The 14,417-nt window shown below is 45.5% G+C and overlaps 1 protein-coding gene across 1 annotated transcript in view; it reads right to left on the reverse strand.

Annotated features, from left to right (window-relative positions):
• Window positions 1–14,417, reverse strand: part of LOC141270848 (uncharacterized) — a 74,613-nt gene that overhangs the window by 51,678 nt on the left and 8,518 nt on the right. Inside the window, exons 2-6 of the mRNA XM_073680945.1 lie at window positions 4,327–4,476; window positions 4,018–4,197; window positions 3,814–3,934; window positions 3,633–3,730; window positions 2,250–2,340 (exon numbers count right to left, since the gene is read on the reverse strand). Coding sequence (XP_073537046.1) covers window positions 2,250–2,340; window positions 3,633–3,730; window positions 3,814–3,934; window positions 4,018–4,197; window positions 4,327–4,404 — 568 coding nt within the window. The 5' untranslated portion in view covers window positions 4,405–4,476. The remainder of the gene's footprint in view (window positions 1–2,249; window positions 2,341–3,632; window positions 3,731–3,813; window positions 3,935–4,017; window positions 4,198–4,326; window positions 4,477–14,417) is intronic.

Raw genomic sequence — 14,417 nt, forward strand, 5'->3', positions numbered from 1 at the left:
TGCTGAACTGACACTTTTCTACAGAATTTTCTACCATATTTTCTACATGCATAATGTCTCATTAATGTTTTATATATTTATACTATATATATATCCTGCAACGTTAAAAGTGTCCAAACCTCCCATAAAGGGAAGATTGTTTACTGTTTACAAAATATTTAAATTTGAATGTCTGTACCAATTCTTTACTCTATTGCAGCCCGCGGACGTGTTGTGTTTCACCGGGGGGAATGTGGCGCCCCTAAGGGTTCAGTCGCCACAGGGGTACTGCACCTCAGATAGAGGTGTGGTATCTCCTTTTTCAGGTAAGGATGGAGCATCACTCAGGACCCCACTTCACACTCAACACTACACCACTCCTGTCCTGTAGGGGGCCTAAATGCACCAGGGTGCTGCCCCGGCCCGGGATAGAGGAGATGGGGGGAACCAAAGATAGGGGGAACCAAGTAGTGGGTGAGGGTGGAGGATACACTTACAGGAAGCACATATAGAATCTATATAATCTACGGCCATCTTAAGTTCAAGGTCTTTTAATTGTGGTTTTCTGTCAGGGTCCAGCAAGAGTCTGCAGCTGGCTGAAGATTCATGGTCCTCGTTCTCTGGCCTTGAGACGAGGAGTGGGTCAGAGTTAACCAGTGTCTCTGCCTGGTCAGGGTCCTGTTCTAAGAAGGCCTTGGAAGGGAGCAGAGGAGACAGGCTCCACAGGCAAAAGGATCCCAGGGGGATACGGACGGAGCGGAGTCGCCACCTGTATTTTTCATTTTGGCCTAGCCAGTGGGATTCCTGCTGCAAAAGGGTAACCGGCCCCCGATATCTGACTTTGTCACTTCACGTCTCAGTCAGAAAAGCCCGGAGGCTTAGTGGATCCCAGGGGGATACGGACGGAGCGGAGTCGCCACCTGTATCTCTCCAAACTGCATTTACCCAGTGGGACCCGGCCTTACACCACGTTCATACCACACACAGTGAGGAGAAGACTCAGTGGGAGAACTTACTAAGGAGAGGAACACACCAGCGGGGTCTCGACAGGTGCTCCTGATCTACCTGGAAAGTGCTGTACCCCCTACCCGGTGGCCGCAGTACGCCGCGTGTAACAGAGAGACGCTTTGCGGCTGAAAGTTCATCTAAAGTGAGTAAAAACCCGGATGACTTCATACACCGCCTCCGCTTGTTTATTCCTGTGCGGCACTGCACCCACCATACTTCCACATAGCTTTCCATTCCACTGCCCTGAGGCCTACTCCGCCTGTGGGGAGTAGTACCAACTGTGCTGCCAGAACACCGGCCTCAGAGGACTGTCGCAGCGCTGGTGGCCTTCACCAGAAACCACAGGTGGCGTAGTCGAACAACCACTCATCCCTATAGAAGCCCATTATTTTTCATGTGACAGCCCTGGGCACGGAACGGGTCGAGGCCACGACTGCATCCCCGCAACATCTACACTGACCCGGCTCCGAGTAACCCCACCGCTCAGGGAGGGCGTCACACTTTCATCCAGGACATGCGGTTTTCACCCAGCAATCACCAGTGATCCTTGAGATTTCTGTCCGCCTTCTCCCCCAATTGTGGCAGCTGGTAGCACAGATTTGTGGTATAAAGAGAGAGAGTAAAGTTTATTGTCACTAATAAACTACCACAAAAAAACAAAGCTTATCTTCAGCAAAAACGTAACACAAAATAAATAGTCCTTTTTCCAAGGCAGGCACAGTACCTCACTACCTGTGAGTGGAAACTACCCCACAGGAGTTTAGGCACTGCTCAGACAGTCTGTCCACGTTTAATGGTCTTTCCCTCTCCACACAGAAAATGTCTGAGGCAGCTGATCTGCCTTAAATTGTCCATTCCAAGACATGTGACTGGAGGTAAGGGAGCAGCTAATCCCACCCAGCTCTTTCAGCTGCTCGTAAAACCCGGACCCAAAATCAAAACCCTTTAAAAAAAAAATCCTTTCAGCACTATCTGCGCTGGAGCCTGCTTTTCCAGGTTTCATTTCACCAAGGCAAGGCACCTCGGTGATACAAACTCCATCCAGGACTTGTCCAGCTGCAACCTTACAGTCCATATTCCATCTGTATTTTACATAAATATTTTATTTGTGTTACCACATATAACAGAATTGCATATTCATCCATATTTAATGTCTATTTTGGCTGAGGAGGAGAAAATATAGAATAAAAAAAATTACAGAAAGTCCACAAAGTGAATGAGAATAAATTGTGACTTCTCGGCATTTAGTGGTTACTACTCACCTGCGCTGTTATCTGTAGGAATCTCCACTTTACACCACTCATCATCCCTCAAATATGTCTCTGTAGTATTAAACTGGGTCAGATCTTCATTCTGAAACAAACATTGTAAAAGTCACAGACAGATGGAGAAGTCACATCTATGATCAGCTCTGATCCTGCCATTTCCACCATTCTGATTATACAGGTATAAAACATACTAGATAGTGGCCCGATTCTAACGCATCGGGTATTCTAGCATATGTCTCCCGACCCTCCTTTATAATGCCCCATGCAGGATGTCACATCCCCCCCCTCCCTTATAATGCCCCATGCAGGAAGTCACATCCCCCCTATATAATACCCCATGCAGGATGTCACATCCCCCGTATATAATACCCCATGCAGGATGTCACATCCCCCGTATATAATACCCCATGCAGGATGTCACATCCCCCTATAGTGCCCCATGCAGGATGTCACATCCCCCCTATATAATACCCCATGCAGGATGTCACATCTCTCCATAGTGACCCATGCAGGCTGTCACATCTCTCCATAGTGCCCCATGCAGGATGTCACATCTCTCCATAGTGCCCCATGCAGGATGTCACATCCCCCCTATATAATACCCCATGCAGGATGTCACATCTCTCCATAGTGCCCCATGCAGGCTGTCACATCCCCCCTATATAATACCCCATGCAGGATGTCACATCCCCCCATAGTGCCCCATGCAGGTCCCCTATGGCCCCATACAAAAAAAAAAAATCCAATACTCACCTCACTGCTTCTCTGGACTCCAGCGTAGCCGGCATCTTCCCGCTGTGCGCTGTGACCACTCAGGAGAGAGCGCGGTGTAAAGACGTCACCGCGCCCTCTGACCTGAGATGTCACAGAGCATCAGCGGAAGACACAGGAGCTGCTGCGCAGGCATGGGGAGGGGTAAGTATGACGCCGGGTGCCGGGGTCCTGATCGAGTGGGGGGAGGGACAGGAGGAGAGGAGAAGGGAGAGGAGGGGAGGGGAGGGGCGTCACACTTGTCCTCGGAAGATAAGCGGCCGTAGCCGCTGATCTTCCGATGATAGCCGCATGTAGGTCAGCGGCGCCTGCGGTCGGGGGACTTATGCTGCGAGCAGCCGGCTGCATCGCCGCTGACCTCCGTGCCGCACATGAGCCGCTAATGGCTGCCATGTTTTTCTGAAATGCCGCGTTGCTGATTGGCCGCGGCCAGACCAATCAGCGACCCGGGATTTCCTGGACAGAGACAGACAGACAGACAGACAGACGGGATAAGACAATTATATAGATAGATAATACTGGTGGATAAAGCAAGACTGAGCACAAGACCTTCAAAGACATCTACACATCATAGGGGAGATCTCATGACACCTTCTCTCCATCTACCTGATCATCCTGAGGAACATTGGGATCTTCTTGTTTACAGTCCTGTGGAAGAAGAGGACGGGGACATCTCTCTGGTGTTGTCCTCTTACTGGATAGAACTGGAGGAAACACATACAGGGACTGAATTCATTCTTTACATACAGATAATTATAGGCGGTGTGTATTTAGTCCTGTCTATTACCTGGTGATGTGAGGGGCTGGGGAACCTCCATGACGTCTTTGTACAGATCTTTGTGTCCTTCTAAATACTCCCACTCCTCCATGGAGAAATGGATTGTGACATCCTGACACCTTATAGGAACCTGACACATACAATGATATCGTCATCCCCCGATCCCTTCATAGCGTTACTTGTACAATGTCCCAGCATTCCCAGCAGTGTCACCTCTCCAGTCAGCAGCTCAATCATCTTGTAGATGAGTTCCAGGATTTTCTGGTCATTGAAGTTCTCATGTAACAGGGAGTGAGGTGGAAGTCCCAGGATTGGACTCAGGGGTCTTCCCCATCCCTCAGACACAGGGTCCTGACAGCGCTCACTAGAGGTCTTCTTCACTACTGTGTAATCCTGGTTATGGAGAGAAACATTAATAAATCTCACTACAGACATTTCCAGAGTCCTCACCTCTCCAGTTCTGTCCATCTGTTATTCCCATAGATAAGAATGATATAATGTGATGTCATCAGAATCTCTCACCTCTCCAGTAAGCCGGAAGAGGATCTCTAGGGTGAGGTGTAATATTCTCTCTGCCATCTTATCCCTGTCCGTATCCATCCTTAATGAGTCAATCAGGAGAATTCTCTTATATAGAAGATCTCCACTGAGAGAATCCAATATTGTAGAGACCTTTGGGGGGGGAAAGAGATAAGCCGATGTAAAACCACTGCAGATAACAAGGGAAGTGGAAGTGAGATATCACATACCTGGCTTTGTCTAGTTCTCAGCATCAGGTCTCCCATAAGGCAAAATAAAATAAACAAACAATCTGGAGCAATCTGTACAACGTGGCTCTTTGAGCGAGAGCAATATTCATACCTCAGATGATGCTGGCCCAACTGTTTCTTATCCTAGTACTGCAGTAGCGCCAGCAAAGTAAAAACCTACCATAAGTGATAATCTTAAAGCCATAACTGAATGTCGCTCAATACGCTCTTAAAAATTAATTCTTTAGAAGTAGACTTTAAAACTGCAGTGTGCAGGTATACAGAACATACGAGAGAGCACGTGAGGTGTGGTGAACCAAGTGTCCGATATGGATGTAGTCAAACCACCTAGGGAAGAGTTGACTCTTTAGAGTCTGCTTCTGCTGCTCAAAAGAATAAGATGGAGGACCTTGAAATCAGTCTGCGTAGATATAACAACAGGTTCATGGGGATACTGGAAAGCATTTAAGGCAAGTATTAATATGTGTTTTCGGAAGCTGTCCTCAGGGATAGTTATGGAGCTGATTCTTTCTCTCCTATCTTCTGGGTGCATAGGATCCCTTCCCGAGCTTTAATTGAAAAGTTGCTAAACTATCGAAACTGGGACAGGACTCTGGAGCTGAATAAATGCCAAGGTCCTTTAAAAGTTGATGGCCAAGAGAAGCAAATCTTTCCTGACGTCTCCTTGGAAGTGCAGAGAAGATGACAAAAATTCACGGAGGTCAAAAAATGTTATGGTCCAAACAACTCAAATATGTCATGCTAAATTAATGGTTGCCAAGGACAATTGCCATTTCTTTGAAAGCATGGTTAGATGCTTAGACATAGCATGCCCCAAGTTTATCATGGTTACAGCTTCTGAGGCTGTAATAAGATCCTTCTGAGGCTTGTGGGTAGAAAGAAAATGCCCAAGTGTGAGGACCCCCTCGTAGTAAGGACATGATTATTCCCACCTACTGGGACTCATTCCCTGATAACAGGGGTCGCAGAGTAAAAAAAATAGTTTACAGCCTGAACATGCTAAACTGTTTTTTCTCCTCTGAAAATTAATCAGGAAGGGCCATTACTGGTTTCGGGAGAAATCAAGTGCACATCAGAAGATACCAGCATCAAAGCTACTGCTGGCAGCAGAGGACTTTGGGAAACACTCATCACGCTAGAACACTGAACCTGCAACTTGAACTGTGACATTTATAGCTTCTGGTTCTTCCTGGCCAGATCCTGAGCCATCTGGGTCAGATTCTTCACCTGATCGCATAATGTGCAAATAGGATCCAAACTGCTGTAAGGACAAAAAGTGTCAGGCTAGTTGTAATGTGAGGCTAGTCACTACTCACCAACAAGCCATGAGGATGGGTTGTCAAGAGGTCCGGGGTCAGATACCAAGAGGGCTCGTCATAAGTAAAGGGATAAGGCAATGGTGTAGTCAGTTAACAGTCCGAGGTCAGAATTCTGAGAAGGTAGTGGATCAAGACAAAAGTTCAAGGCAAAAGCATAATCAAGGCAAGGTCCAAGGTCAGACAGAAAAGATCAAATACAGGAACAGAGAGAACAGAGCAAGAGCACACCATTTGAGCAAAGCTACAACTGCCACTAATTGGAGGCAGACAGCTAGCTAAATGGCCATGTAATCACTTGAATAGCAGACACACGGAGGAAGCCCCAGCACGTCTCAGCCCGGATTGGACTGCTGAACTGTTACTCAACATACTATCAACTCAGCACACCCCAGCCTCCATTTGGATGGCTGAGCTGTCAATCACCATACTGACAGCTCAGCACACCCCTGTCCTAGAATGGATGGCTGAACTGTCACTCACTGCTTCCAGATACATCTAAAGGCGGAATTGTGATAGTACCCCCTCTTCTAGGGGGGGCGCCGGACCCCCAAGTTAGTTAACGGGTCCAGCTAAATAGCCAGGTATTCACTCAAATAGCAGACACATGGAGGAAGCCCCGACACGGTCCAGTGCTGATTGGACGGCTGAAATGTCACTCAACATACTGACAGCTCAGCACGCCCGAGCTTCCAATTGGACAGCTAAGCTGTCTATCACCATACTGACAGCTCAGCATGTCCCTGTCCTAGATTGGAAGCAATGAGTGACAGTTCTTCCATCCAAACAGGGCTGTGGAGTCTGAGTCGGAGCCCATTTTGGTGGAGTCGGTATAAAATGGACCGACTCCAACTCCTAAAATATATAATAAATTGGGTACAGTAGTTCAATGCAGTTTGTGGGGAATATTTTTTCATAAGAATTTGAGAAAGTTATGAAATGTCCTATAAATGTCTATCCTATTCCTCATCTAAGGGTCTAGACTTTTAGCTGAGATTAATCTGTGCTACAGTAAATTCATCACTTAAACATGAGCCATGTATGAGGGAGTCGGAGGTTTGGCTTACCAACTCCACAGCCCTGCATCCAAACACACCTATAGGTGGTATCGTGACAGGGGTCCGATATCTCATTCTCCATGGTACCTCCATAATCACCCTCTAACTTTAATTTATACTTTCCAGCTTTTGGTGAGTTCCAAATCTTGCATGACATAATGTACAAGGTTGTTAAATTGCATGCGATCACAGTAATATTGTTAGATTTTAACTTGGCAATGAATACACAATTGGCTCCAACAAACCAGCCCACCATCTCATATTTATCTAACTAGGCTTCTACATACTCATTCCAGAAGGTGTGGAGACTTCTGCACCCACATGATGTAATATAGTCTTGTCATTTTCATATACATAACACATTTTTCTGTATTGATTTATATTTTGGACCTGTGGAATGCCTTCCTTGGATAAATGATAAATCCTATCTCCCCAGAGGAATATTGGACCACTCTCCACTCCAATTGGGCCTAAATCTCAGCTAAGTTCAGAGCTGTCCCCCTTGGAGTCTTAATCCCCTCTCGTTAGACCAGATGGAGGTACAAAATCATATGGATAAGGAAGTTGAAATGTATTGGAAGGTTAACACTGACTCAGCTCCTGAGCCGGTTGTATGGAAGACCTTTAAACCAATTAATTGGGGGTCCTTCTACTTTGCAATTCTAGAGTTTAGGAAATCATTAAAAAGCACTAAATTGGCCTTAAAAAATCATGTGTCCGAAGTTCAGTCAAATAATGTGAAGGGCCTAGTGAAGACCCAGTAGACACTTAGTGACGCCCCTCCAGGGTAAGCCCAGCCCATGGTGCAGTGGGTCCACACCCACCAGCATTACACTTATATACCTTTAGGCAACTCCAATCAGATGACATACTTTACATTCTCTTTCCAGTGCACAGATTCATCTCAGTTAAAAGTTATGACCCTTAGGTCAGGATTAGAACAGACATTTATAGGACATTTCATAACTTTCCCAAATTCTTATGAAAAAATATTCCCCACAAACGGCATTGAACTACTGTACCCAATTTATTATATATTTTAGGAGTCGGAGCCGGTCCATTTTATACCGACTCCACCAAAATGGGCTCGAACTCCACAGCCCTGCTCACCACATCTCTAGCCAACAATCCTAAACAACTCTTTGAAACCTTCCACTCCCGCCTGAGCCCTAAAGTACAGACCCCAGTCACCAACCTAAGCGCTGACGATCTGGCCACTTATTTCATACAAAAAATTAATCATATCAGTCAAGACATTTTTGCACAAACCCCTCAGAATCTGGATCCCCTTCCCATCTTGGAGCTTGTCACAGAGGAAGAGGACAGACTCCTCGCTTCTTCTCGCCCTACAACCTGAAACAGTGACCCTATTTCCTCACATCTTCTTCAGTCCCTTTCCCCAGCTGTCACTACCTACCTAACTAAAATATTTAACCTCTCTCTTTCTTCAGGTATCTTTCCCTCTTCATTCAAACATGCCATCATAACCCCTTTGCTTAAAAAGCCATCCCTGGACCAGGACTGCACTGCTAACTACAGACCGATCTCTAATCTTCCATTCATCTCTAAACTCCTGGAATGCTTTGTTCACTCCCATCTTATCCGTTATCTCTCAGATACACTCTTCTCGACCCTTTCCAATCTGGTTTCCGCTCTTCACACTCTACTGAAACTACACTCACTAAAGTCTCTAATGACCTACCAACAGCTAAATCCAATGGTCAATACTCCCTGCTGTTTCTCCTGGATCTCTCTGCCGCATTTGACACTGTGGATCACCAGTTCCTCCTCACTATGCTCTGCTCTGCTCTCTCCTGGTTCTCCTCCTATTTCTCTGACTGCTCCTTCACGTTATCATTTGCCAGCTCTTCTTCCTCTAACCTTCCCCTTACTATTGGGGTTCCTCAAGGCTCAGTCCTTGGCCCCCTCCTCTCCTCTTTTTATACTGCCCCTATTGAACAAACCATCAGCATATGCTGATGACACCCAGCTATACACCTCTTCAACTGACATCATTCTCACTCTAATACAAAATACCAGTGCTTTTTTTTTTTTTTCACTTTTTCATTTTTACGAATCAATTTGTGAAGCATCTGGGGGTTCCAAGTGCTCACTATGCATCTAGATAGGTGCCTTGGGGGGTCTAGTTTCCAAAATGGGGTCACTTGTGGAGGAGCTCCAATGTTTGTGCACGCAGTAGCTCTCCAAACGCAACATGGCGTCCGCTAACAATTTAAGCCGATTTTCCATTCTATTTGTTAGCGGACACCATGTCACGTTTGGAGAGCCCGTGATGTGCCTAAACAGTGGAGCTCCCCCACAAGTGACCCCATTTTGGAAACTATACCCCTCAAGGATTTTATTAAGGTGTATAGTGAACATTTTGAAGCCAGAGGTACGACACAGAATTTGTTTACATTAGGTCATCATATTGAATAAGTTGTCATTAGTCTTGAACGCAAGTGCTCGCTACTTGAGTTTGCATCGGGTACTCAGGTATGCACCATGTACAGCATGTGCTCAAGTGACATGCTCGAGTACCTGCTCTGCATGTTTCACGGTTATTAGACACCCACAAAAAACCATGCGGGGATCGCTCGTGCATGGCAGGCAATCCCCGTAAAGTTTTTTGGCCGCGAAGCATATGGGGCAGAGACTCGAGCATGTTACTCAAATACCCACGATACTCATTGCATACCAGAGCACCCGATGCAAACTCAAGTAGCGAGCACTTGCGCTCAACACTAGTCGCCATATCGTCATCATTTTTCTTACTTTTGAAAAAAATCCCAACCCCATCACAACCCTAACCCCAACCCTAACCCCAACCCCAGCCCTAACCGTAGCACAACCCTAACCGTAGCACAACCCTAACCCTAGCACAACCCTAACCCTAGCACAACCCTAACCCTAGCACAACCCTAACCCTAGCACAACCCTAACCCTTGCACAACCCTAACCCCAAATCCAGCCCTAACCCTAGCCCAATCCTAACCCAAGAGTTTATTTTTGACGCCGTTCCTCGTGCGGTATAAGTGATTAGACGACTTTATTCTTCGGGTCGGTGTGATTACAGCAATACCAGAATCATATGGGGTTTTTATGACTGACAGCTGTCACACACAAAAAGACGCATTTTTTGTAAAATCTAGTTTTTGCATCGCCATATTTTGAGAGCTATAATTTTTCCAGATTTTGGCAGACAGTCAGGTGACGGCTCGTTTTTTGCGGAATGAGTTGACGTTGTTATTGGTGCCATTTTCAGGCACGTGACATTTTTTGATCGCTTTCTATTCCGATTTTTGGGAGGCAGAATAAACAAAAACCAACAATTCAGGAATTGTTTTTTTTTTTTTTTATTCTGTTCCGCGTGTGGTAAAATTGATAAGGCAGCTTTATTCTTCGGGTCAGTATGTTTACAGCGGTACCACATTTATATTGTTTTTCTATGTTTTGCACTTTTACATAATAAAAGCAATTTTATAGAAAAAAATATTTTTTAGCATAGCTTTATTTTGAGAGCTATAACTTTTTTATTTTTCGGCTGATGGAGCTGTATGTCGGCTTGTTTTTTGCGGGACGAGATGACGTTTTCAGCGGTACCATTTTTATTTATATTTGTCTTTTTGATCGCGTGTTATTCCATTTCTTGTTTGGCGGTATAGTGATAAAGCATTGTTTTTTGCTTCGTTTTTTTTTTTTTTTACCGTGTTCACTGAAGGGGTTAACTAGTGGGACAGTTTTATAGGTCAGGTTGTTCCGGACGCGGCGATACCAAATATGTGTACTTTTATTGTTTTGTTTTTTTTTATAATAATATTTATTGATGGGTACATTATATTTTTATTTTTGGTGGATTATTTTATTTTTTTTATATTTTTGCAATTTTTTTTTTTTTTCACTTTCTGATAGTTTATATACTTTATTACTTTGTCCCACTATGGGACTTTCACTTTTTTTTCTCTGATCGCCTGCATGGCACAGGAATGCAGCACCATCCCTGTGTCATGCAGGCTGTCATCGCTGCACAGTGAGAAGATTGTTTGGAGATGCACTGCGCATGTCCAAACAATCTTGCTGCTGTCTGGTGACCCGGATGTTGTCATGACGACATCGGGTCGTCATGGCAACACCTGGGAAGCCTTTGCAGACAGCGCTGGAAGCCGAAAGAGGAGGTGAGTATCTGCGATCACCTCCCCTTGCCCCCGCAATGCTGCGATCGGCTGCGATCGACTTTGATCGCAGCATCGCAGGGGTTAATGTGCTGGGAGCGGTGCAGAACCGCTCCCTGCACATAGTACCGGGTGTCAGCTGTGACAATCAGCTGACACCTGGCGGCGATCGCGCCCGCACAGCCTGTGTGCGCGCGCGATCGCGATGACGTACTAATACGGGTCTGGCTCTTAAGTCCCAGGGCACAGACGCGTATTAGTACGTCAAATGTTGTTAAGGGGTTAAAAACACATCTGTTTAGACAAGCCTATCACCTCAACTCACTAACCTAACTCTCCTCTGTTCTCTCGTAAGTGTTAATCTTAATCTGCTCCTGCCTATTTATCTATCTCCACATCCTCCATGCACCAAATAGCACAAGGTAGCTGCACTTATACAGTGCTGGGCCACGCGTGCAATATATTTTAAGTGCAATATCTTTAAAGTGTTTTGCAGTTATATTTGGCAGTTGGACAGGGCAGGAGACAAGTAAGATGCACAAGACATTCAAACAAATGCTTCTTGGTCAGTTGAACTGCATTATGTATTGGTCATATTACCCTGCTTCTTATATGTTTTAACTTCTGCTTTATCACAACTCTCCTGCCCTTTAACACATTCTGTGCACTCTCCACATCAACCCCTCCCTTCTCCCCTCTCCCATGTATAACTCTGAGGCTCTACTGATATTTCTCACCCACTCCAAACCATCCACTACCACCATACAGCACTCAAAACGTTCATACAAATCGTTGCACCACCTGTTCTCTTTTTTCTCCTTCTCCTAGTTGCTGGCGATATCAACCCTGGGCCTCCCCCCTCTAGTGTACATAACTCTCTTCCAGCTGCATATAGAAATCCTGCTAATCTTATTAACATTCAGTGCATGCCTTCTCCTATCGCTTTTCATTGTGCCCTCTGGAACGCACGGTCAGTGTGTAACAAACTAACATACATTCACAATTTTTTTCTCTCTAATCCCCTTAACCTTCTGGGTCTTACAGAAACCTGGATCCAGCAGTCAGACACCACCGCTGCTGCTGCTCTCTAGTTTGGTGGGCTAAAATTTTCCGCTAGGCCTGAGAACAGACAAGATGGAGGTGTTGGTTTGACCGTTTCATCACAATGTGCTTTCCAGGTCTTACCGCTGGTTCCCTCACTTATGTTTCCTTCCTTTGAAGTCCACACCGTCAGACTCTTCAGACCCTTCTCCATGCGAGTGGCAGTTGTGTATCGCTTTCCAGGCTCCTCCCGCCAGTTCTTGGATCACTTTGCCACCTGGCTTCGGCACTTTCTTTCTTGTGACATTCCTACCCTCATCATAGGAGACTTTAATATCACCATCGATTATCCCTTCTCCAAATCTGCCTCTCTACTTTCTCTAACCTCTTCATTCGGCCTCTCACAATTTACTAACTCTCCTACGCATGAAGATGGGAATATTCTGGACTTGTTCTTCACCCGTCTCTGCTCGCTGCATGACTTTACTAACTCCCTTCTCCCGCTCTTGGACCACAACCTTCTTTTCTTCTCTGTCAAGAATTGTTTCCTCACCAGGGAAACCCCCACTTATAGGATTACACGTACCATTAATACCCAGCAGCTTATGGACAATCTGCACACATCTTTAACTCCCATCTCCTCCTTCTTCTGTCCAGACTAGGCATTATCACACTACAATAATACACTGCAGAGTGCTCTAGATGAAGCAGCACCTTCTACAAAAATACCTGACAAAGACAATAGCAGCCCTGGCACACGGTGCAAACACGTTTTCTTCAGCGTTGCTCAAGTTGCGCTGAGCGTCAGTGGAGAAAGTCACTTTTAGCAAAGGATTTCAACCACTATAAGTTCATGCTCAAAACCTATAACTTTGCCCTTTATCTGGCCAAACAATCCTACTTCACCACCTTCATCACTTCACTAGCTAACAATACAAAATGACTTTTTGAAACCTTACACTCCCTCCTGAACCCTAAAGCACAAGCCCTCATCACCATCCGGTGAGGATCTGGTCACTTATTTCCTAGAAAAAATTAACCACATCCATCAGGACATTTCAGTCCAATTTCCTCAGTGCCTGGATCCCCTTCCCTGCCGCACTGCAAGCTCACTTGCCATATTTGAGCCTGTTAGAGAAGAAGTTTCCCAGCTCCTCGCTTCTTCTCGGACTACAACCGGCAACAGTGACCCTATTCCCTCACGTCTCCTGCAGTCTCTTTCACCGTTGGTCACCACTCACCTAACTAAAATATTTAACCTCTCTCTTTCTTCAGGTATCTTTCCCTCCTCATTTAAACACACCATCATAACCCCTTTACTTAAAAAAAACATCCCTCTATCAGATCTGTACTGCTAACTACAGACCTGTTTCTAATCTTCCATTCATCTCTAAACTCCTGGAACGCTTGGTCCACTCATGTCTAATCCACTTTCTCTCAGATAACTCTTTTCTCGACCCTTTATAATTTGGTTTCTGCTCTTTACACTCTACTGAAACTGCTCTTTCTAAAGTCTCTAACGATCTATTAACAGCTAAATCCAAAGGTCACTGCTTCCTGCTGATTCTTCTGGATGTCTCTGCTGCATTCGACACTGTGGATCACCATGTCCTCCTCACTATGCTCCGCTCTATCGGCCTCAAGGACACTGCTCTCTCCTGGTTCTCCTACCTCTCTAACTGCTCCTTCACTGTATTTTTTGCTAGCTCATACTCCTCTCCTCAAACCCCTTACTATCGGGGTTCCACAGGGCTCAGTCCTAGGCCCCCTCCTCTTCTCTCTATAAACCGCCCCTATTGGACAAAAAAAAAAATCAGCAGATTTGGGTTCCAGTATCATCTCTATGCTGATGACACCCAATTATACACTTCTTCCCCTTACATCACCCCTACCCTAATACAAAACACCAAGGATTGTTTGTCTGCTGTCTCTACCATCATGTCCTCCCTCTATCTTAAACTGAATCTCTCCAAAACTGAACTTCTTGTGCTTCTCCCCTCTACTAACCTAACTCTACTTTACATTGAAATTACCTTGGAGAGTTCAACTATAACCCCCAAGCAGCACGCCCGCTGCCTTGGGGTCATATTCGACACTAAACTTTCCTTTATTCCCTATATTCGATCACTCACCTGCTCTTGTCACCTGCATCTTAAAAACATCTCTAGAATCCGACCTTTTCTCACCTTTGAAACTGCTAAAACTCTTACTGTCGCTCTTATTCACTCTTGTCTGGAATACTGCAACTCTCTCCGG

The sequence above is a fragment of the Phyllobates terribilis genome, unplaced genomic scaffold, assembly GCF_046119375.1.
Source record: "Phyllobates terribilis strain yellow unplaced genomic scaffold, ASM4611937v1 Scaffold_5__5_contigs__length_657084704, whole genome shotgun sequence".
Taxonomy (NCBI): Eukaryota; Metazoa; Chordata; class Amphibia; order Anura; family Dendrobatidae; genus Phyllobates; species Phyllobates terribilis.